Raw genomic sequence first — 24,072 nt, 5'->3', positions numbered from 1 at the left:
TTATTTAGATTTTTCTTTCAGTTTTATTGAGATGTGATTGACATATATCACTGTATGAGTTCAGGTGTGCAGCATAATGATTTGATTTACATACATCATAAAGTGGTTATTGCAATAAATTTAGTTAACATTCATCATCTCATATAGATACAAAATTAAAGAAGTATGGAAAAAATTTTTTTCCTGTGATTTCATCATTAATATTGCTTTAATACTATTTCCTTAATTTCTTTTCTACTTAATAGCCTACTAATTTTTCTTCTGTTTAGGTGAAAAGGGGACAGGGAAATCAACTCAGAAGCCATTACATTATAAAAGTTGTCTCTTTCATCGAGTTGTCAAAGATTTTATGGTTCAAGGTGGTGACTTCAGTGAAGGTAAGACTTTAATTCTTACCAAACGAAATCAAATATTCTTAGTTTATAAATTTATATTCTTTTATTCTTATGTACATGGATCTGAAATTTAGACAAGTCTCTGAAAGTACTGGTCCAATTTTCTTCTCAGCCCACTTAATCTTTTGGTCAAACAAAAAGTACTGGAAATTCCTTGGTGGTCCAGTAGCTGGGATACGGAGCTTTCACTGCTGAGGGCCCAGGTTCAGTTCCTGCTTGGGAAACTGAGATTCCGCAAGCTGCCTGACATGGCCAAAAATAAAAATTAGAACAACTCATAGAAATAGACATAAAGGAAGAAAAACGTAGGAAAAAATTTCATCTTTGATGCATGAATTAATTTCAGAAATTTGCTTTTGGATAAAAAAACATTGGCTTCCCTGGTGGCTCAGTGGTGAAGAATCACCTGCCAAAGAGAGGGATGCAGGTTCAATTCCTAGGTCAGGAAGATCCCCTAGAGATGGAAGTGGCACCCCACTCCAGTATTCTTGCTTGGAGAATCCCATGGCCAGAGGAGCCTGGCAGACTACACTCTATGGGATCACACACGAGTCAGACACGACTTAGCAACTAAACAACAACAACAAAAAACCCACTGTATATCTCTTAGTAGCCTGTCTGTGTTCATGTTTGATTTTGTCACATCCAGTTATCTTTTACTATAGTATAGTTTTTACCTCCTTTCTTTTTGTAAAAATACTGAAACTGTGTTTTTAAAAACACTTTGAAAGCTACTAGTAATTTCTGTTAAAGGACCTACACAGTCATTAGAATCTGAACAGTCTTTTTTTCTACAGATATTAATAGGCTTTGTCACACTCATATTGTTGGATCAGAGAGGAGAAAAAGTAATTTGGGATCTTGTCAGTATTATCTTTTATGATTTGCTGTGAACCTTTGAGTATTGTTGGTGCAAAGTCATTCAGGTACCTACTTTGTAAGAAGCATTTTGTTTAGGAATGCTTCAAGGAAATTACTGACCTAACAGTTCTAAGAGTTCATGCTTTTCATTCTTAGGAAATGGACGAGGAGGGGAATCCATTTATGGAGGATTTTTTGAAGGTACAAATACTTACGTTTAAATTAAACATTTAGTGTTTACTTTTAAATTAAAAGTTTAATCTTAATCTTTATTAAAAGAGAGATTCAGCTGTATTTCTTAGTGATAATACCAACATTTTTGTGTGTCCATTTTTCTCTGAAGATTTTTTAAAAATCTTTGATATTCTAAATTTGGCTGTAAAGTTTTCCCCAAATTTAAGTTTTCTCTGAAATTTCTATTAATGTGAAGATCATTTGAAAGACTTTAAACATGTGGTTGTGGAATTAATTTCATATTACCCATCTTTAACTTGGGAGTCAGTGAAATTTCACGTTCTACCTGCTTTTTTCTAATACAAGATTGGAAGACAATCTGCTTTCTTTGCAATAAGCTGTTTTCTTTATCAATAGCAGAAATTAAGTTAATGAGTGCCTCTGTGTGCTAAAAATAATATTGAAGAGAGATTAGTATAGTATTTGGATTTTATAGTAAATAATTGAAAATTTAAAATATTTTTATATGAAAAGATAGGGGAGGGAATTGATTAATATTAGATTTCTCTTACCCTGACTTTTTAATCTAAATTTTGCTTGGCGCTAAAGATCATATGATAGGAACCCAAGATATATAGAGGAGTGAAAATGAATTTTGAGGGGGAAATTATGCCTATAATGTAACTGAAAACTTTGCTTCTTTATAGATGAGAGTTTTGCTGTTAAACACAATAAAGAATTTCTCTTGTCAATGGCCAACAGAGGGAAGGATACAAATGGCTCACAGTTCTTCATGTAAGAATTTATGATCTGATTTAATATATCCCTTTTTTGGTATGTCATTTTTCTGGATTCCTGCTACTGATCACTAATAAGAAAGGGACTTATAAGGTGTAAGGGGGAGAATTTTTAAAAGTGGAAGAACAAAGAATTTAGCAGTACAGCTGACCTCCCCTTTTGCTGAAAGGGGAGATCAGCTATACTGCTAAAGTTTTCAAATGATGAAAACTTTTGTCAAAAGGACACAGGAGCCAGCTTGAAGGGGTAGAGTTTCCACTGGCCAAATGAGGACAAGTTGAGCATTGATTATTTTGAAAGTAAGTAGTGATGATATCATATTATCAAATAAAATAGAAATCCAGGCGTCCATTTGGAAATAAATAATAAATGAATAAGAAGGGAGAAAGAAAAACTTCCTTAGTAGAATGCAACTAACACATGTAAAAGAAATTGTAGCATTAGAAATGTCCCTGTTTTGCAATCATCTCAGTAGTAATTGATCCAGGAAAAAATTATCTGTGAAGGATAAATTAAGGAACAGAATATTTGCAGTGAATATCTCTTTATAAATTACTTACTTAAAAGAGAGTAAAATACAGGTTGTTCCTCATTTTTCAAAGATTCTGTATTTGTGAATTTGCCAACTCACTAAGTTTATTTGTAATCCAAAGTCAATACTACTAATGTTTTCCAATTCTGACCATTAAAAAATTGTTACCAGGGCTCATGTCAGCAATTCACATTTTTTATCATGTTCCATGGGTAAAAATTTGCTCTGCTCTTCAGTAACATAAACTCTTTTGGGCTCAGAAGTTAATCTGTCAGCACCATATGGATTATTTCTGTGTTTTCTAGTTCATATTTGTAACTCCCTTCTTCAACCATGAGAAATCTCTTCCATTATGTTAAAAAAATTCTACTCATTTGTTGAATCCTAGGTTTAAAAATTGCCACCCTGTAACACTGGGAAAAGTAACTTTTTAAAGTGAGGATATGTAGTTATCGCATTTAAAAGTGACTTTTGTTAGTACTTTCTAGTATAAATTTTGTATGGTTTTATGACTCAAAATATGTTATATTCATTTGTTTCTGATTATATTTCGTTTGTTTTTCCTGCCAGATTGATTTGTTTTTTGTCCTTTTTTTTAAGCTTTTTTTTTTTTAGATTCAAAAGTATTTTATTCAGTAAAAAATCACTAACCCCAAGTTTTAGCACCAATAAAACCAAAAATAGAAGTGTTATATGATCCAACAATTACATCCTGGGTTTGTATACCAAGGAGATGAAAATACTAATTCAAAAACACATGCATTCCAGTGCTCATAGCAGCATTATTTACAGTTGTCAAGATATAGAAGTAAACTGTGTTCATCAACAGAGGAATGGATAAAAATGTTATAACAGAATATTACTCAGTCATAAAAAATGTAATTATGTTATTTGCAACAGCATGGATAGACCTGAAACATATTTTGCATAGTGAAATATGTCAGCCAGAGAAAGACCACACTGTACGTTATCACTTATATGTGGAATCTAAAAAATAAAACAAATAAATGAATATAACAAAACAGACTCACTAATACAAAGAACAAAGTAGTGGTTACCAATGGGAATAGATAAGGGTAGAGGTGTACAGGATAGGGAATACAGGATTGAGAAATACAAACTCAGTTCAGTTCAGTTCAGTTCAGTCACTCAGTTGTGTCTGACTCTTTGCGACCCCATGAATCGCAGCACACCAGGCCTCTCTGTCCATCACCAACTCCCGGAGGTTACTCAAACTCATGTGCATCGAGTCGGTGATGCCATCCAGCCATCTCATCCTCTGTCGGCCCCTTCTCCTCCTGCCCCTAATCCCTCCCAGCATCAGTCTTTTCCAATGAGTCAACACTTAGCATGTGGCCGAAGCATTGGAGTTTCAGCTTTAGCATCATTCCTTCCAATGAACACCCAGGACTGATCTCCTTTAGGATGGACTGGCTGGATCTCCTTGCAGTCCAAGGGACTCTCAAGAGTCTTCTCCAACACCACAGTTCAAAAGCATCAGTTCTTCGGCGATCAGCTTTCTTCACAGTCCAACTCTCACATCCATACATGACCACAGGAAAAACCAAAGAAAGGCAATGCCAAAGAATGCTCCAACTACCGCACAATTGCGCTCATCTCACACGCTAGTAAAGTAATGCTCAAAATTCTCGTTTGTTGAATCCTAGGTTTAAAAATTGCCACCCTATAACACTGGGAAAAGTAACGTACTAACTAGAGTTCACTGTTTTTAGCAATTTTTGTTTTTAAAGTGAGGATATGTAGTTATCGCATTTAAAAGTGACTTTTGTTAGTACTTTCTAGTATAAATTTTGTATGGTTTTATGACTCAAAATATGTTATATTCATTTGTTTCTGATTATATTTCGTTTGTTTTTCCTGCCAGATTGATTTGTTTTTCGTCCTTTTTTTTTAAGCTTTTAAAACATTAATATGATTCTAAGAATCAAAGCAGAGAGAATACCATGGAATTATCACTCCCACCTAACTCTTCACTCCATTTCCATTCCCCCATTTTTTCACCCCTTTTTACACCACCTGTCCATATTAGTAACCAACCTCATTAGTTTCTGGCTTATTTTTCTATATTTCTTTTTACAAACATAAGCACAGATACATACTTTTTTCTTATTTTCCATTTTTTCTTATACAATAGATAGCATACTGTACATAATGTTTTTCTCTCTTCACTTAATGATATATCCTAGAAATCATTTCATATCAGTTCATAGAAATCTTTTTCCTTTTTTCATAAATGCATAATACTCTATTGTGTGTTTATATACTGTAATTTATTCAGCCAGTTACCTATGTTTGGATGTTCTTGATTGTTTAAACAGAAAGAACTTTTATCACATTTGTTGTTTAGAATACACAGATAAAAAGAAGAAAAACAATCCTCTCCCCAAGTGCATCTTTTCATGGAATAAAAATATAGAGTTGCATATACTCTGTAATCAACATTTGGATGTAATATAAACTTCTTTGTATGTTACTAAATATGAATTAGTAACATTTTAATACTACATGTTAATCCATTGTTTGAATGTACTATGGTTTTATTTATTTCATCTCAGTTTTGAACATTTAGTTGCTTCTTGTTTTCAAACTGCTCCAGTGAACACTGTTGTACCTATTGTTTGATGCATTTTTAAATTCTTCTATATAAGTAACTGGAAGTTTACTTAGTCAAATATTTATACATGTTTAAGGGTTTACATATATATTGTTGCATTGACTTCCAAAAGGAAGTGCTAATTTTACCAGATCCTCAGCAACACTGTTACCATTTATTTTCACTTTTTAAGATAAAATTCTCCCTATGCTAACCAAAACCCCTGTGTTAAATTCACATGTATATTCTCAGAATTTTCCTCCTGTTGGTTTCTCCTGACCTCTTTCCAATTCTGGTTAACTCATCTTTACTTCTTTGTTGTTGTTTGTTTTTTTTTTTTTACAGAAACAACTTTAGTTTTTTAATCTTTTAAAAAAATATGTGGTAACATAAAATTTGCTGTTTTAACCATTTGTAACTAAGTCAATGATATTATTTATATTCACAGAATTGTGCAGCTACCACCACTGTTTCCAAAACTATTTCATCATTCCATAGAGTAGCCATTTCCCCTTCCACTCAGCCACTTGGTAACCTTTATTCTACTTTCTGTCTCTGAACATTTGCCTATTCTATATATAGAAGTGGAATCATACAATATTTGTCCTTTTGTGTCTAATGTATTTCACTTAGCATGTTTTGAAGGTTTATCCATGTTTTATAGCATGTATCAGAACTTCCTTCTTTTTTGTGGTTGAGTATCTTTCCAGTGTATATACATACCACATTTTGTTTATCCATAGTTATTTGTTAGTGGACATTTGGGTTGTTTCCACTTTTTGTCTGTTGTGAATAGTGTTGCAGTGAACATTGGCACACATGTGTATTTGTTTGAGTCCCTGTTTTCAGTTCTTTTGGATATATACCTAGGAGTAGAATTGCTGGATTATATGGTAATTGTAAGGTTAGCTCCTTAAGGAACCATCAAACTTTTCCAGAATGGCTACATCATTTCACATTCCTACAAGCATTATACAAATTATGCTAGTTTTTAGCATTATTTATTCTAGTTTTGATTCTCATCACTTTTTCACCAATCTGAGAATGACGGTGAAGCACTGCAAGTGTTGATTTAGGGGTTATAAATACATTATAGTGAGTAAGCCCGTGGGCAAATATGAAATCTGTGAAGTGAGGATTTACTATATCTTGATGCAAATTGTGTATACTGAATGTAACACAAATACATATATAGTGTACACCTAGGTTTTTACATTTCTAGGTGCTTTTATCAAGTTGAGGTGATTACAGCTGTTACAGTGAGAAAACAATAACAGGTTATCACTTTTTAAAATAAGGTGAGCTTATTTTAAAGTTCTAACATGTACATGAAATACATGTATACGTTAGAATTTTTTTAGTAGTATTGTTTGTGTTTTAACCAAAGGTTAGCTTAAATTGTGTTCCTTCTTTCAAATTTCTAATGCTTTTTTAAAGATTTTTTTAGATAATGAATCTTATACAGTACCCATCTTTAGTCCGTTATATCAGTATGTCTTCATAGGTACTCAGATAGCAGCTTTCTTAACTACAAAGTTTTAAGGTTGATGAGAAGAAAAAAAGGATTTTTTAAAATGACTTTTTGCTTATTTTAGATTTTGTCTAAATTTTAATGCAGATCTCTTTCTTCAACATGAGATTTACTTTATGTTAGGGATAACAAACTCTAAGACCTATAGGTCTTAGGCAGGTAACATAAGGGAATAAAGACTGCTGGGATGAGAAACTTAATTATTAATCTTTCTATTAGAGAAGACAGGGATACTCAGCTTGACCAATTATTGCCACATGCCAAGTGCCACATCTTACAGGTTTTAAAAAAGGTCTAGAATATGGATTTTTATATAGAAGTATCCAAATTTGTAAATCTTGGCAGCTAGTTTAAAAATTTATAATATGCAGGATGGACCACTTCTGTTCAGGCCCCATGGAACACATGTGAGTGCGTCAGAATGTGACCTGGTCTCTAACTGTTTAAAATGCTAAGGCTGAAAAGCACTGTTGTTAAACTAGTGCGATGTTTTGGTAAGTTACAGTATACCCAGATAGTAGAACGTTGTACAATTATGGATATTCAGTAAGAACCCAGTTACATGCAAGAAACATGGACGGATAGATGTAACAACAAAACATCAACTTTAATTTCATGTATGTTTTCAATAATGTATAGGTGTTTCAGAACAAAATTTTGAAAATGCATTATGTCAAAGCATCTTGCATTCGATTCTATTTAAGGTTAAGGTAAATAAGATTCTATTATGTTAACGTATGTATGAATTCTTGTTTTCTACATTGTTTCCAATGCAGTTATTTTCTTTTCCTTTTTAGAGATGCTAACTTTGTTTTTCTCTGACTTTGTTTTTATTCTTCTATTTGATGACTTCCAAAAGAACAACAAAACCAACTCCTCATTTAGATGGGTAAAGATTATTTTCATGTATTTTACAACCTATTTTAAATTAATATATTAAAATAAGAAACTTTTATTTAATCATCTTTACTTGACTCTTTAGGCATCATGTGGTTTTTGGGCAAGTGATTTCTGGTCAAGAAGTTGTGAGAGAAATAGAAAACCAGAAAACAGATGCAGCTAGCAAACCATTTGCTGAGGTACGGATACTCAGTTGTGGAGAGCTAGTTCCAAAATCTAAAGGTAAATACAAGCATATATTTCTGCTAACTTTTATGTGCACAAAACAGTCTTAATTAGTTGGCATGAACTTTATACTAGAGTGAACATAAGTATGACATTTTTGTGTATTTTTAATGTATTTTTGTATTTTTTAAATCTGTTTCACCTTACTCCATATTTTGCTCATTTACTGTGAAACTGATTAACTTTCCTTGTCATTAATTTACAGTAATTCATCCTTCTGCTTCCATATTGTTTTTTAGATTTTTTGAAAAGTGTAGTTGTCTAAATAGTATGGTAAGCACTCTTCTAGGAAAAGAGTGTGGGGAGGATGACAATTGACAAGATTAACATAGGCTAACAAACTTCATGGGAATAAATTATTTCCCCTTCATGCACTGCTTAGATTCATAACCATCTGGCACATTTGAGACACTTGTTTTACTTAAACAAGAACACTTCAAGTTAACACAACTGGTAGTTTGCTATGATACTATCTGAAATGGTAAGAATTTGGTTTTAAGTATTTTAAGTCTTTATATTAAATATGTAATTTCTATTGTTTATTACACATATTGGGAGAAGGCAATGGCAACCCACTCCAGTACTCTTGCCTGGCAAATCCCATGGACAGGGGAGCCTGGTGGGCTGCAGTCTATGGGTTGCTAGGAGTCGGACACGACTAAAGCAACCTAGCAGCAGCAGCAGCAGCAGCAGCAGGGAAATCACTGGCCAGAGTGGGAACTTGAAAGAGTCCATTGGTTTGTTTTGATTTTATGATTTTCTTAAAGAATAGCTAAATTCATCACGCAAGCGAGGCTCTGCCTCAATGGTTGTACTTCACCTGCCTAAACACTCCCCCGTCGCACACGACTTGGTCCTCCCGCCCGCGTGGGCTTGCCACCTCCCTTTCTCTCCCTACCTCCCTTTTTGTGACCACCTCTACACCCCAGCGGAGAAGGCAATGGCACCCACTCCAGTACTCTTGCCTGGAAATCCCATGGACGGCAGAGCCTGGTAGGCTGCAGTCCATGGGGTCGGACACGACTGAGCAACTTCACTTTCACTTTTCACTTTCACACATTGGAGAAGGAAATAGCAACCCACTCCAGTATTCTTGCCTGGAGAATCCCAGGGATGGGTAAGCCTGATGGGCTGCGTCTATGGGGTCGCACAGAGTCGGACACAACTGAAGCAACTTAGCAGCATTACACCTATTGAGTCTGACAATCTCAAAGTAATGAGGTGAGTTTACCTTCAAATCTGTATGGAAAGCAATAAAATATTGAATTGACCTATTCTTAGTTGTCTAAGAAATAATAAATAATATCAGTACTTAGTGTTTCATGTTTAACAGATGTGAGAATCATCTATAACCTTTCTTCTCTCATCTTCACGAGAACTATATAATACTGTTTCTCTAATTTTACAGATACAGTCAAGGAAATTGTTCTTTACCACATCAGGGAACTGGACCCAAGTTTGCTGGCTCCAGATCTAAAGCTTTGTTTGTTAGGTGTTGCTAACTCATTAAAGTCTTTAATATTCTTTTCAGAATTGCCCTAAGTAGAACATTCTGTTCTCAAGTTTTAAGTATACTGATGTGCTCTGTGATATGTACATTTCATTTTGCTTTAATATAAAAAGACCCACAATGTTTCTGGAGGAGAATCCACAGACACACACAGACAGGGTTTGTGAGATCTTAGTTCCCCAACCAGGGATCAAACCTAGGCCCATGGCAGTGAAAGTAGCAAGTCCTAACCACTGGACTGCCAGAGAAATCCCTGGAGAAGACTTATTTTTAATAAAAACTAAAAAGCAATCTATATTAAACTTTGAAAAATTTAGACCCTGAATCTTGCCATTTTATTCTTCAAAGTGTTGGTACAATTAGAATATTTTGGTTTAAGACATTTCTTCCTATATCATGTAGAAAAGTCTTCATACTTTATTTTGTACTCAGCAGTTGTTTTTTGGCTTTTTTCTTGTGTTTTATAATTTTTAAGGATCTTCTGTTAGGATCTATTCTCTGCTTATAACAGTTAAGAATGCTGTGTGGTTACATATTTAGAAAGAGACTGAGGTAATTAAAAAGCTTACATCTTAAACCATAAAAGTTATCATAGACTCTCTAATACATGTGGTGTAAAAATTCTTTTTGGTATTAACTGGTCAGTGTTTGAATATTTGCTGAATGGATGAGAAGGTGAATGAATGTCACTGTTTATATGTTATTATGTTTTTATCATATATTTTCACCTGAAGTGATAAATACTAATTTTGCCCGTGCCACTGTGGCCAGGAAGTTGTGCTGAAAGTTGATGTAGTATTCTAGTGTGTGTTCCTCAGACTCATGCTAAGGAAGCATTTCTTACCCTTATCAGTTTCATCAGTTGAGGAAAATTTGTCCTTTTGTTAGTGTCTTCGCAGGAGTTATTGAAAAGTTCAGGTTTGTTTCAAGCATACTGTCCATGCCTGCTCTGTTCTGGATCACACTATGGAAGGCGGAAAAGAACACAGTTTGGCACCTATTACCCTACAGTCCTTTAATTATCATTCAGAACATTGGTCAGAATGAATTTTGTCATGCATCTGTATGATCTTTTTTTTTTAGGTGTAGCTATGTCTTACATCCAGTTTATGTTTGATGGCCTTCTTACAGTCTTAAATTGGAAATAGTCAAAAAGCTTTGGGTAGCACAATGGTGTTCATTGTCATCGTATTCAAAACCTTGTTTGAGGGATACACACCCCAATTTTAAAAAATAAATATAGAATTTTTTTTCTTTTCTTTTTCTAACTTCCTTAAAGAAAACAAAAAGACTTCTGAAGAAATCTGACTGTCTGGGCCCACCTATATGTGGTCTTGGTGAGTCTGGGCAGTCATCTTGTGCCTTTGTCCCTTTGCTGTTGTGAGATGGGAAATTCTACTTTTTCTGGCTATTTGAATGTGCCTGAGAAGGTTCAGAGTCAAGGGGAACATCCTTCCAACAGGTGCAGAGGGGGAACACTGGAGACTAACCAAAACTGCATCCGTGTAGAGGCTATCAAGGGGCAGGCAGAGTGGATGATAGAACACAGACCACTGCTTTGATAAGAACACTTCCTGGTTCTTTAGAAGTTACCATGAACTCAGATCATGCTGGTCTCTTCAGAGTTCACTGCAGTTGTTAAAGAGATATCTGTACACCTTTACCATGCAGCATGAGATGGGACCAGTGATATATTACAGAGTACATAGAACACAAGTGCTGAGTTATGGCAAATGGCAGTAAACAGATAAATGAGCAGAAATCTTGCATATATGTAATAGAAAACAGATTACCTGGCAATACAAAAAGAAGAGCACAGTAGAGGAAGCAGCTGGTAAACCTTGTTCTTGTAAACCTTTCCACAGTGGAAAAGATGAGAGACTCATTTGTATGATGACAGGATCCCATTTCAGTATCCTTATTCTGGAATTAAGAGCCATGGTAATGGCACTTTTCATGGAAAATAGTGGGATATTAAACTAGGAAACTGTTTAGAGGGGAGACCCAGTAATTTTGAAATGAAAAGAGGGTTATTTTAGGTATAATCCATTCTTTACTTCAAACCTTATTTTGATGATGGCCTGGAAATTTTCTTCAATATAAAGGTTTCATGTGAAATTAATTGGTATAAAATTTATAGCTCTCAAAAAACTAGTAAAGCAGCATTTTCTTACCTTACATTTTTATAAGTAAGATGTTCTGGAAACTTGTCTTTTCACCTTAACATCATACTAGTAAAGTCAGTATCTGGTAATATTATATACCACACCCTACCAAAAGTTTAAAAGTGTTGCTCTTTGTAATTCCTTTTTATCCATTAAATCCATTTATCCAGTTAATGATTCTTAACTTGCATTGTGTTTTGCTTTCAGTACTATTTCATTTTATTTTAAGGATAGTTATATGCTTATAAATGATGCTTTGAAATAGATTTTATTTAAGTGGTTAGACAGTAGGTTTTGGGGTTTTTTGGAGAATGTGGTGACAGCTGTTATCAGACTTGAGAGTTTTAAATTTTCTTCAATTTTAAAAGTTAATACATTTTGTTCAAAATTTAGAAAGCATAAAACAGTAGTCATTGAAAAGCCTTTCCTCATCTCTGTCCATATCTCAGGCAGATTATATTGCCCTAAAAATAGTTATGAATCTCCTTCTGATCTTCTGTACTGTTGTGATATTTTGCTTCTCTCAAATGCTTATGTGAAAAGTGATGTGAACTCTAAATAATGGTTTCTTAAATGTATTTAATACATTTAGAGGGTTTTCCTGGTGGCTCAGACAGTAAAGAATCTGCCTGCAATGCAGGAGATCAGGGTTTGATCCCTGGGTCGGGAAGATCCCCTAGAGAAGGGGATGGCGACCCACTCCAATATTCTTGCCTGGAGAACTCTATGGGCAGAGGAGACTGGCATGCTGTAGTCCGCGGGGTCGCAGAGAGGCGGATGCGAGTGAGCAACTAACACTTGCATTCTCAATCATTTAATAGGGAGACTGGGCTTGCTTTTTAAGAAACCAACTGCATGCAGTGTATTTCTCTGGAAAGAATCACAATGTAAAATAAATATGAATTGGAGCTGGTGAATAAAGCTTTGTTAATCATGGGATAAAGCATGACTGTGTTTTGTCAAGTAATTTTAACAGCTGTATTCTGTGCTTGTTGTTTAGTCACTAAGTTGTGTTCAGCTCTTTGCGACCCCATGGACTTTAGCCTGCCAGGCTTCTCTGTCCATTGAGATTTCCCAGGCAAGAATGCTGTAGTGGGTTGCCATTTCCTTCTCCTAGGGATCCTTCTGACCCAGAAATTAAACCCATGTCTCCTGCATTGGCAGGCAGGTTCCTTACCACTGAGCACCAGGGAAGCCCCTTCTCTGCTTATGTGAAATATTTGTATTTTGCCTGCATATTATATAGTCCGAGATATTTTTATTTAGAGTTTCTCATATTCATTATGAATTCATTTCCTTCCTTGGGTTTCTTTAACTTTTATTCTCCCTCCTAATCCCATACCTCAGGTTTTTAGTGTATACAAGCAGGTTTTTCAGTACACATACCCACTCTGCCTCACCAGCAACAGTGGTCTTGGGATGAGAGTAACAGTTGGATTCATGAGACAAGACAGGCTTCACTCAGCATTAAGCTTATTTATCATTATGAAAGGATACAGGACAAGAAACAGCACAGCTTGAACAGCAGTGTCATAGTGGAGATCTCTGGTTCTAGGTAGAGCTTGCATATGTCCCGGGCATCTCATGCTTAATATTAATAGGTTCATGGTCCTGAGAAGCATGATGGGGTGAGAAAAGACTACCTTAGTTTAATGAAGCTTTTACCTCTGGTATCCCTTTAGCATTTATACCTAGTTGCCATTTTCCAGTGCAGCAGCATCTCATCATTACTAAATCTTGATGGTGAATCACAAACCGTTGGTCAAGTGTACAGTAACTTAGCTAGATTCTCGTTTATCTCTACAAATCAGTGCACTCCTATAAATTCTGAGTTAAGAGTTTCAAGAATCCCCAGCAAGATCCCCAGAGCCCTAGAACTTCCCTGGTGGTCCAGTGGTTAAGACTCCATGCTCCCAATGCAGGGAGGGTGGGTTTGATCCTGGTCAGGGAACTAAGATCCCACATGCCACACAAAATGGCAAAAACAATGACAACAACGATAAATCAGTAGGTCTCAGCCCTGTTCAGCAAAGCCACTCAGCTGACCTTTAGATTTGTGAGAAATCATAAATAGTTGTTGTTTTAAGCCACTAAATTCATTTAAAAAAGAAAGTTTCAAGAATCATTTGGTCCAGTGCCAAATCCACAGGTGTTCCTGAGAGGGGAACACAGAAAGGTTGCAAAGCAACTGTGAACCCTTTCAGTTAAGGTCAGTAAACAGACAGCCAATAGTCAGTCCCAAAGATAGATTTTTTGTCCTCTTTGATTTTTTAAATTATGGAAAATATTAACGTTTACTAGAGTGGTTGAAATAGTATAACAAATCACCATGTTCATTACCCAGCTTTACCAATTAATTTATGACCAATTTCATGTTTCCTATCCTTGGCCACTTTTCCATTTCCTGTTTGGAGCAAATTCTAAGCATAATGTTTTTATTGATAAGTTTTTCACTATTTATCTCTAAAAGGTGACTCTTCTAAAAAAAGTAAGCATATGCAGGCATATACACATATATTCCTAAATGTAAAAAATCTTTACAGTGTTCACATTTCTAAGTTTATAAATGTTACCTTTTTTGATGTTTCAGTTTGAATCCGAATCAGGTTCAAGCATTTGGATTGGTCTTGTAATTTTTTGGTTTGTTTTTCATAGATTCTCCCACCATTTCTTTTTATGTTTTCTTGAGATTTATTTGTTGAACAAGCTAGGTCATTTTACCTGTAGGGTTTCTTTCCTACTGTTGCACACACTGAATTTTACTACTTGCATCATTGTATTATGTAATGTGTTCCTTCTGTGCTTCTATTTCATATAACTTTGTAGTTAGACCTAGAAAATTGATCAGATGCTGTTTTGTTTTGTTTTGGCTGTGTGAGTGTTCATTGCTGCGCAAGGACTTTCTCTCGTTGTGAGTGGGGCTACTCTGTTGTGGTGTGCAGGATTATCGTCGTGGTGGCTTCTCTTGTTGGGGAGTACAAGCTCGCGGCGCTTGGAGATCCTTAGTTGCAGCACGCATGCTCAGTAGTTGCGACTCATGGTCCCTGAAGTGCTGGCTCAGAAGTTTTGGCCCATGGGCTTAGTTGCCACGTCACATGTAGGATCTTCCCAGAGTAGGGATCAAACCCATGTCCCCTGCTTTGGCAGAAGTATTCTCAACCACTGGATCATCAGAGAAACCGCCCCCCCCCCCCCCCGCCCCTGTTTTAATTGGATAGTTGAATTCACTTCTTTAAGTCCACCATGGTTTGAATTAGAATACTTTTAGGTGGGCCAGGCTCAATCCAGTCTATCATGTCTTTCCCCAATTCCTGATTAACTTCACTTATTTGTGTTAGTTTCCTAGTCCTTAAATCATTTGAGTTTGGTGACCTCTTTTAAAAATTAAAACTTTGTTTAACCCAAAATAAAATTTCAATTTGAAATTTAACTTTTTGGGGGCTTCCCTGGGTCTTCATTGGGCTTTCTGTGTATAATACAGCATGTGGGGGCTTCTCTTGTTGGTGAGCACAGGCTCTAATCATTAGAGGGATGCTCAGGCATTGAATAAGCCCATTCCAATGGAATCATGTTTCTTACCTTTCCACATTCATGCAAAGTATTTTTTCTGTTACTTCTTCTCTCCTACATTTCTGCTTCCAATATTGATAATAAGAGAAAAAGTTGGAAACTATACAAATATTTGAATCTGAGATTCTTGAGTGTTACTTCTGGGCTTAAAATGTTACTCAGCTAATTCTGAAATTGACTTAGTTTAGTGTTTTTACCTGTTAACTTTTCCAGAATTCTTTATAAATATAACTCAGACCCATGAATCTGGTGGGTGTGTGCGTGTGCGCATGTGATGCCCGACTCTGTGTGACCCCATGGACTGTAGCCCACCAGGCTGCTCTGTCCATGGGATTTTCCTGGCAAGAATACTGGAGTGGGTTGCCATTTCCTTCTCCAGGGGATCTTCCTGACCCAGGGATCAAACCCATGTCTCTGACGTCTCCTACATTGACAGGTGGATTCTTTATCACTGAGCCATCTGGGAATCCCATGGATCTGAAGGTCTGGATTCTAATCTTGAGTCTTAACTCCTTTCCTGTTCTGCTCAGTTCAAAAAAGCTGGATGAACTAAGTGTTAAATACTGGACTTGGAGAATCTGCCAAAAAAAAAATCTAAATTTTCTCTTACAAAGTTTGTCTAAAAAGTGTTGACCGAACCATTTTGCTTTTTATTAAAGCTAAGAAAGAAGAAAAGAAAAGGCATAAGTCATCTTCTTCCTCCTCCTCATCATCCAGTGACTCAGATAGCTCAAGCGATTCTCAGTCCTCTTCTGATTCTTCTGATTCTGAAAGTGCTTCTGAAGAGAAATCAAAAAAAAGAAAGAAGAAACATAGGAAAAATTCTCGTAAACACAAGAAAGAGAAGAAGAAGCGAAAGAAAAGCAAGAAAAGGTCTTAATTTACTTTTACAGTACTGTCTTTGTATTCTAATTACCTTCTGTTTATATATAAACCTATTGGGATATTGAATCAATTATATGGTACATGAAAATAGAAATACTTCGTAGGATGACATATAAGACCATTCTGATATTCTATAGTCTATAGATTAAATTTGGGTACATTTCAATTTTCAGCAAAATCATTCAGTTCATTTTGTGGGAACTCAATGACTTTTTTGATTAGATACATTTGTATTTTATGGAGGGAATTTAAAATTAGTAAGAACTGTAGGAAACCAATGAGTATTTTCCTTTTTTTTCCTCCTGTGATAGCATAAAGCAGATTATGTCAACATATTTACTTTCTTTTCTGTTGTGTCTAAAAAAAATCTGTCTTTGTACTAAAGCTCATCTTCATAAACCCGTTGCCTCTAAAGCAGTTTCTTTACCTGTGTTTTAAAGTATTTTAAATTTATCAGTGCAGTGCATATGGAATATTTGGGTTCCATTTTAAAGGAAAGTATTTTTTGAGAATGTGATAATAGATACATTTGGTTTGGGTTTTAGGTTGGTTTGTCAGAGGAATGAGTATTTTCCCCATGTAACTGCATCTTTGGTCAGCAGTGGGGGACCAGATGATAGATAGATGGAATATTTACAAACGAAAGAAAGACCAACAATTGGGAAATTGAGGTGGGTACATAATAACCAAATGGAACTTGTTTGTGTATTTCTTTTAAGTGCATCTAGTGAAAGTGAGGCGGAAAATCTTGAAGCACAACCCCAGTCTACTGTCCGTCCAGAAGAAATCCCTCCAATACCTGAAAACAGATTCCTAATGAGAAAAAGTCCTCCTAAAGCTGATGAAAAGGAAAGGAAGAACAGGGAGAGAGAGAGAGAGAGAGAATGGTATGTTAATATGTTTATTTTACAAAGAGCCCTTCAGTCTCTACCACAGACCCTTTCTTTAAAAAAAAAAAAAAAGCAACAGTTTTAAAAAATTTTAGATAAGATTTAATTGGTGACCTTGTCCTAAGATTGAAATTTTTTAATTGGATAGTGTTAGCAAAGCTCCTTTTTGCCAGTCACACAGCTGAAAAGATAAAATTGACTTAATTTAGACAGATTTTTAAATAAAAGTAACTTTTAAAAAAAGCACTACAAATAGCAAAAAGGTATGTTAAGTGGCATTTCCAGACAAATTCCATGTAAAACAAATGTTTTACTCTGTTATTTATATACCTTAAATTTTTAAGCAAATAAGAAGCTTTAAGTTTCAGTTTGTCTGGTGGGAGAAAATGCTGTTTTCCTTGCCTGATTTACAATATTGTGGTATTGAAAATTGATAGTATATTCAAGTACTTTGAAAATTTTTCTACATAATTCACATTATTAGAATTAGTAGTTCTGTTGGTTCTTTATGTATCATTCTAATAATTATGTCCAAAAATAGGAAAAAAAGATGGATATCTTTCTCTTATTTATGATCAGAAATAACATAAAAGTGATAAAAACCTGCTCATTCCCCCTGTATTTTCACAATACAATAAAAATATAAAAATAAATCTTGGTTACTTGAATTGTGTTAATTTTGATGGATTGAATTGAGTTTACTCAACTGTTAGGAAAGGATGTTTATAAGGAAATAAATATTAAGGAGAAAATATTTGAACTACTTTAAAATGCATTTTCAAATATAGCATACATGAATGTTGTTAGTGCTAATATTCATATTATTATTTGAAAATAAGTAGTTTCCCTTTTTTATATAAAGCATGATATTAAATATTTTTCTAATTCAGACCAAGTGTTCTCTGTTTAATTCACATCAGTTGCACTTATCCATAGTTTTATCACCAGTGAATAACTGCTGGTAGGATAATGAGGTACTTTAGAATCAGAGAGCTTTAAAATTGTTCTCTTAACAGCATACAGCCTACTCCACGTTTTTTCATGTTCCTTAGCACTATCAAGTTGACTTGATCTTCAAAAAGATTATGTAACAGTATGTCTCAGCAGAACACAGTTGGCATTTGGGAACAGAATAGTTGTTCGTCCTCATGCATTACAGGATTCCCGCATTCCTGACTTGTGGTCACTCAGTACCAGTAGCACCCTCTCATCATTGACAGTTGTTAAAATGCTCCCCTACTTTTTCAAATACCTACTAAAACTGATAATATTTCTCGTTGAGAACCACTATTTTAAGTTTATTAGTTTAGATTAATAGAGCTATGTTCTCCAGATTTATTTTTATTATATAATGTGTTTTAATTTTCCTTTTGCTTCCTTCTAGTAATCTACCTAACTCCCAGCCTCCTTCATACCAGAGACGACTTCTAGTTACTAGGTCTGGCAGGAAAATTAAAGGAAGAGGACCAAGGGTAGGTGATTATTTTCCCAGAAATCCTGATAATATTGCATTTATCTTAAATCTTGGAGTGTTTAATTTTTTTTTTCACATAAGTAGTTAAAATTTAGAGTAGATGTGGATATTGAATTGTAATGTTCCCTTTTTATAGTACTTCTTTGTGTTGGTTCTTCCATGCTGAAAGTCTAAGAGATGTTAATGGATTTTACATGTACATGGTATAAAATGAGATTGAGGTTTTTCTTGTGCCTCTTTGTTACTTCCTGACCACTGTGTGTCTACTGTTATTAAAAATCCTATTCTTAACATTTCATACGCTTTTTCTTAACTAGATTCTCCTCTTCAGAATTTAAATATCTTCTTGTGTTTGCAACCTTTTAACAAACGAGGCTATACTTAGTATAGTATTTCTTCACTTCCTACTTGTTCCTTAGTCATTTCAGGTTGTCTTCTGCCGTTCTCCTGAAAACAGCACTTGCTTTATGGTCAGTTCCATGTCACAAAATCCAGTGGATCCTCCAGTCTTTGTCTTTGTTAATCTCCCTCCTTGTAATACTCTTTCTCCTTTACTTCCATTGTCTTTTCTTCCTGTCTGTGGCTAGTCTATCTTAAATTTCCAATGCCAGTTCATACTCCTCTGCCTGATCTTTAAATATTGTAGTACCTTAGAGCGCTAACTCTTCTCACTCTGTATTTGCTTCTTGGGCAATCTCATCACTCTCATAATTTCACTGGGTACCTATGCACTGAAAACTCAGTTTTTCATCTGCTTTTCTGGTACCAGAGCCTTATTTGATGACCGTTTAGATGCCTGGAGGACACTTCAAACTCAGCATTTACAGTGTTGAGCATAAGCACTCTTCTTCTTCAGGCCTGACCCTCCTTTAGGTTCCTGGTCTCAGTGATCAACACCTCCACTTGTGCAGTTACTTAAACCTGAAGCCCAAGAATCATTTTATTTCTCATCTTTCTTTTCTACCATTTTAACTTATCTGTTGCCAAATCCTGTTAGTTCAACCTCTTAGATATGTTGAAATCCATCTACTTCTCTCAAGTTCCACTCCTACCGTCTTCGTTCAATTCACCATTACACATTCTCTGAACTATAAATGGCTTCCTAACTGGTCTCATGGCAGTTCTTAAACTCTTTTGTCTTAGGACCTCTTTACACTCTTAAAAATGATGGAAGATTTAAAAGAGCTTTTGTTGATGTGGGTTATAGCTGTCAATATTTACTCTTTTAGAACTTAAACCCAAGAATTATTTAAAACAAGAATAGATAAGCACACATTTCATTAGCAGTGGAAACAGATATCAAACCATGTCATGCCTCATTGATTTCCTACCTGAAAATTGGGAGAGTTTAGTTATTTTAGAGGGCATGGAAATATCAGACATTTTTTGAAATCTAAAAGTACATACACTTTAGCAACTGTTGTAATACTTTCATGTTTTAATATGTTAATTTTTTTCCCCTCTATTTTTTTAAAGCGTTATCGAACTCCTTCTAGATCCAGATCAAGGGATCGTTTCAGACGTAGTGAGACTCCTCCACATTGGAGGCAGGAGATGCAGAGAGCTCAAAGAATGAGAGTATCAAGTGGTGAAAGATGGATTAAAGGGGATAAGTAAGATTTAACTCTTATTACAAATGTGGTAATAAGTATTTTTTAAACTATTTTAAATTATTTTATTTAGAGTCATTTCAGTTGTTTCTGAAAATCTTAAGGAAAATAGAATATCATTTCAGCTAATAAAGTCTCCCAAAAACTTTTTTCTTCATTTTTTAGGAGTGAGTTAAATGAAATAAAAGAAAATCAAAGAAGCCCAGTTAGAGTAAAAGAGAAAAAAATAACTGATCATAGGCATGTGTCTGAGAGTCCAAACAGGAAAAGTGAAAAGGAAAAGAAAGTTAAAGACCATAAATCTAACAGCAAAGAAAGAGAAATCAGAAGAAATTCAGAAAAAGATGATAAATATAAGAACAAGGTAAAGAAAAGGGCCAAATCAAAAAGTAGGAGTAAGAGCAAAGAGAAATCCAAAAGTAAGGAAAGAGACACAAAGCATAATAGACATGAAGAAAAGAGGATGAAGTCAAGGAGTAAAGAAAGGGATCATGAGAATGTTAAAGAAAAAGAAAAACCTGATTCTAAAGGAAAAGAACAGGAAAGGAGTAGAAGTAAAGAGAAGTCTAAACAGTTAGAATCCAAAAACAATGAGCATGATCATAATAAAAGTAAGGACAAAGACAGACGTGCACAATCTAGGAGTAGAGAACGTGATATGACTAAAAGCAAACACAGTTACAACAGTAGAACAAAGGAGCGAAGCAGAAGTAGGGACAGGAGCAGAAGAGTGCGCTCCAGAAGCCATGACCGAGACCGCAGCAGAAGCAAGGAGCATCATAGATACAGAGAACAGGAGTACAGGAGAAGAGGAAGGTCAAGGAGCCGAGAGAGAAGAGCAACGCCAGGAAGATCAAGAAGTAAAGATAGGAGGAGGAGGAGGAGAGATTCACGGAGCTCGGAGAGAGAAGAAAGTCAAAGCAGAAACAAGGAAAAATACAGAAACCAAGAAAGTAGAAGTTCACACAGAAAAGAGAATTCTGAGGGTGAGAAGAGAATGTACTCTAAAAATCGTGATCATAGTAGTTCAAATAGTAATAGGGAAAAAAAGGCAGATAGAGATCCAAGTCCATTCTCAAAAGTGAAACAAAGTAGTCAGGACAATGAATTAAAGTTCTCCACTTTGAAAAATAAGGAGGATGAGAAGACCAGATCCTCAGTGGAAAAAGAAAACCAAAAATCAAAGGGTCAAGAAAATGACCACACACATGATAAAAATAAAAAATTTGATCATGAATCAAGCCCTGGAACAGATGAAGACAAAAGTGGATGAGTGAGTTATATAAACTTCTTATTTCCATTCTGTCTCAGATTTTAAGTTTTAGAGACTTGCTGATGATCTTCTTTTTGTTGTTTTTCTCTTTTCATTGTTTTGGGGTTGTTTGTCTTTTTTTTTTTTCCAATGTGGACTTTATTGAGTTGATCTTTTGATAATCTGCAGCCTGGATAATTTGTACTGCTAAAGTTTTAATAAACTTGAAATGATAAAAACACTTTGGTGTAATACTGTGTGCTATGTTTAACTATTTCATGTATGCATTTTTGTGTTGCAACAATCAGCCAGTAGCAAACATGCTCTTCTATACCCTAATTTGTGTGATCAGCCAATTGGAAAGAAGGATAACTGATTGTTGGAATACATTATTATAGAAGCTTGTGTTTTTCATGATTAAAGTAACCTTAGAAAAGCCACTTGGTAGAAGAAATCTTATATATAGATTTTTTGATTGCATTTATAATAGAGGCTTGCAACAGCAGCTTTTAATTATACAGAAGTGGGCCCCTAATAACTTGAGATATTAAGTCATCACTTTTGATTTTATAGTAATTTGTGCTTTAAAATATTTATATTGCACTTCATATGTTATTCTTTATAGTGCTACCAGTAGCTTGTTTCTTATTTTTCCTGTTTTATCAACTGTCTATAGATATAGTTGAGTATTTTTTTCAGTTGATGTACTGATTGGGCTTGAGTTGCTGTTATACAGCATCTAACAAGAACTATACCTTGACGATCAGGTTGTAATTCTCAATTTTGTGTTGCTTTTGGTCTGAAGAGATGAAACTTGCTTTTCTCGAATGTTCTTTAATTGTTGTTATTGTCATTGCCCTTCTCTAAAATGAAAAAAATATTTTCCTCACTAAAACGTACCACTCGTGCAGGTCTTTGTTAGACAAATTCTAAAAATTGTTGGTACTGACACATTAACTTATGAGAGTTCTCTTTTTGGCCACTAACCTAGAGTTCAGTGTTAACGTTGCATGGTTGTTGGTTTTGTTGTTTTTTTTTTTTAACTTGAACTGACCTCTCTCAATCTCAAACTGAGTTTCAACTGGCAAGAAAATGCATCTCTTTTATATATGTATCACAGGCTGTAGCATGTTTATGACTCTGATTTCTTTCTCTTTAGGTGGCTTTGTATCATTACTATTAATCATTATTTTAACTTGGCATGTATAACATTGCCACATAGAGTAGAGTAGAAAGTGGCAAAATTTGATAGCTTACAGAGTTAAACACTAAAGATATCCAAAGTCCATTTAGAAGTTTGTGTGTTGTATATTGCTATTTTAGTGATGTGTGGCCTTTTATTCTGTAATTTCTCTTCTAAATAGAATACTGAACATCCAGTAAACACAAAACCTGCCTCATTTGAAAAGAAATTTCAGAATTCCAATTAGTAGTTGCCTTTAGAGTGTTTTGTACTTTAATATTTGTCAATAGTGTCAAATAGCTACTTACTTATCCCTTATTTGATACTTATAGCTACTTATTACCAGGTAGCTCCTTGGTAAATCCAGTAGCTACTCATGCTATTTGTACTGAGCAAAGCAATGCTTATTAATATAATACTTCCCATTATTGATTAATACAGTAATGATACTTATGTAATGAATAGGGTGATGATTATAAGATTGTTTGGATTTCCTGAAACAAATATCCATATCAGGGTCTTACTGAATCTTTTTCCTAATGATAAAAGTAATAGATGTTTATGATAATCCAGGGTGATTGATTCCTTAGAGATTTTTATCACAAACCTTAGAGATAATTGAGTCGTGAGTCCCCAAGCTGTATAATGTGTTATATATTTTAAATTAGTTTTTGCTTGTCTTAAATAGAGTGAACTGCATTTAAAAAGTTTTTGTTATAAACTATTTGAGCTTCAAGAAAGGTGCTGTTTAAGAAAGGATTTCTAATAAGAACAACAAAAAAAGAAAATCCATGCTAATTAAAAAATACTTGTATGTTGTCTGATCCCAGAACTTTTATCTACTAAGAATTACAGATAAGTAACCACAGGGCGGGGAAGCTAGTAATTACTTTAAGTAATATTCTATTTTGGTTATCAAAGAAGCAATTCCATGCTAAGCATTATTTATAGACCTATAAAAACTGTTAGCTGTTTTTACAGTGAGGTATGGTGAAGGAGTTGAAGTGAAAGATGACAATCAGCTAGATTTTATTTTCAGAATGTAAATAACATTTATAAAATGATCAAACAGCATTAACCATACATCTGCCTTTGCATCTGAATACTGCACTGATCAAGTAATTCTTTCTTACCTTTTTAATAGTTGTGCAACCCTTACTTTTTACTTTGAACAACTCTTTTCCTAAAAGTGTATTTGTTTCCTGCCAAATTGGTATCATAGTTACTTTGAGGTAAACTGTAAACTCAAACATCTTTAAGCGGATTTAAATCCATTTAAAGATTTTTAGTTTGTTTTTATTGCCTGGTTGGCAATACCTGAGAAATGAAAACATTTTTATAATTATTTCCTGTGAATTCTTTTTCTGTGTAAATCATCTACCACAGAATTGACACTGCAGAGAGATTAATGTTAATGAGCTTGTACGGAAGATACCAGGTTGCTTTAAAACATTTAAAAACTATAGTTATGAGAGTTCATAGAGCATGATAGTTTCTAAGTTA

At 34.7% G+C, this 24,072-nt stretch overlaps 1 protein-coding gene across 10 annotated transcripts in view; it reads left to right on the top strand.

Annotated features, from left to right (window-relative positions):
* The window catches only part of PPIG (peptidylprolyl isomerase G), a 40,893-nt gene extending 19,266 nt beyond the window's left edge, over positions 1-21,627 (top strand). For all 10 annotated transcript variants that reach the window (XM_055572314.1, XM_055572320.1, XM_055572313.1 and 7 more), the window contains 10 exons: positions 270-377; positions 1,413-1,457; positions 2,138-2,225; positions 7,765-7,794; positions 7,888-8,027; positions 15,935-16,148; positions 16,880-17,047; positions 18,435-18,522; positions 20,001-20,137; positions 20,300-21,627. In XM_055572314.1, coding sequence (XP_055428289.1) covers positions 270-377; positions 1,413-1,457; positions 2,138-2,225; positions 7,765-7,794; positions 7,888-8,027; positions 15,935-16,148; positions 16,880-17,047; positions 18,435-18,522; positions 20,001-20,137; positions 20,300-21,407 — 2,126 coding nt within the window. In that variant the 3' untranslated portion in view covers positions 21,408-21,627. The remainder of the gene's footprint in view (positions 1-269; positions 378-1,412; positions 1,458-2,137; positions 2,226-7,764; positions 7,795-7,887; positions 8,028-15,934; positions 16,149-16,879; positions 17,048-18,434; positions 18,523-20,000; positions 20,138-20,299) is intronic.
* The last annotated feature ends 2,445 nt before the right edge of the window (positions 21,628-24,072 follow it).

Source organism: Bubalus kerabau, chromosome 3 (genome assembly GCF_029407905.1).
Source record: "Bubalus kerabau isolate K-KA32 ecotype Philippines breed swamp buffalo chromosome 3, PCC_UOA_SB_1v2, whole genome shotgun sequence".
NCBI classification, from domain to species: Eukaryota; Metazoa; Chordata; class Mammalia; order Artiodactyla; family Bovidae; genus Bubalus; species Bubalus kerabau.
The sequence above is the reverse complement of the archived record's forward strand: the minus strand, read 5'-3'. Positions and strand labels throughout refer to the sequence as shown.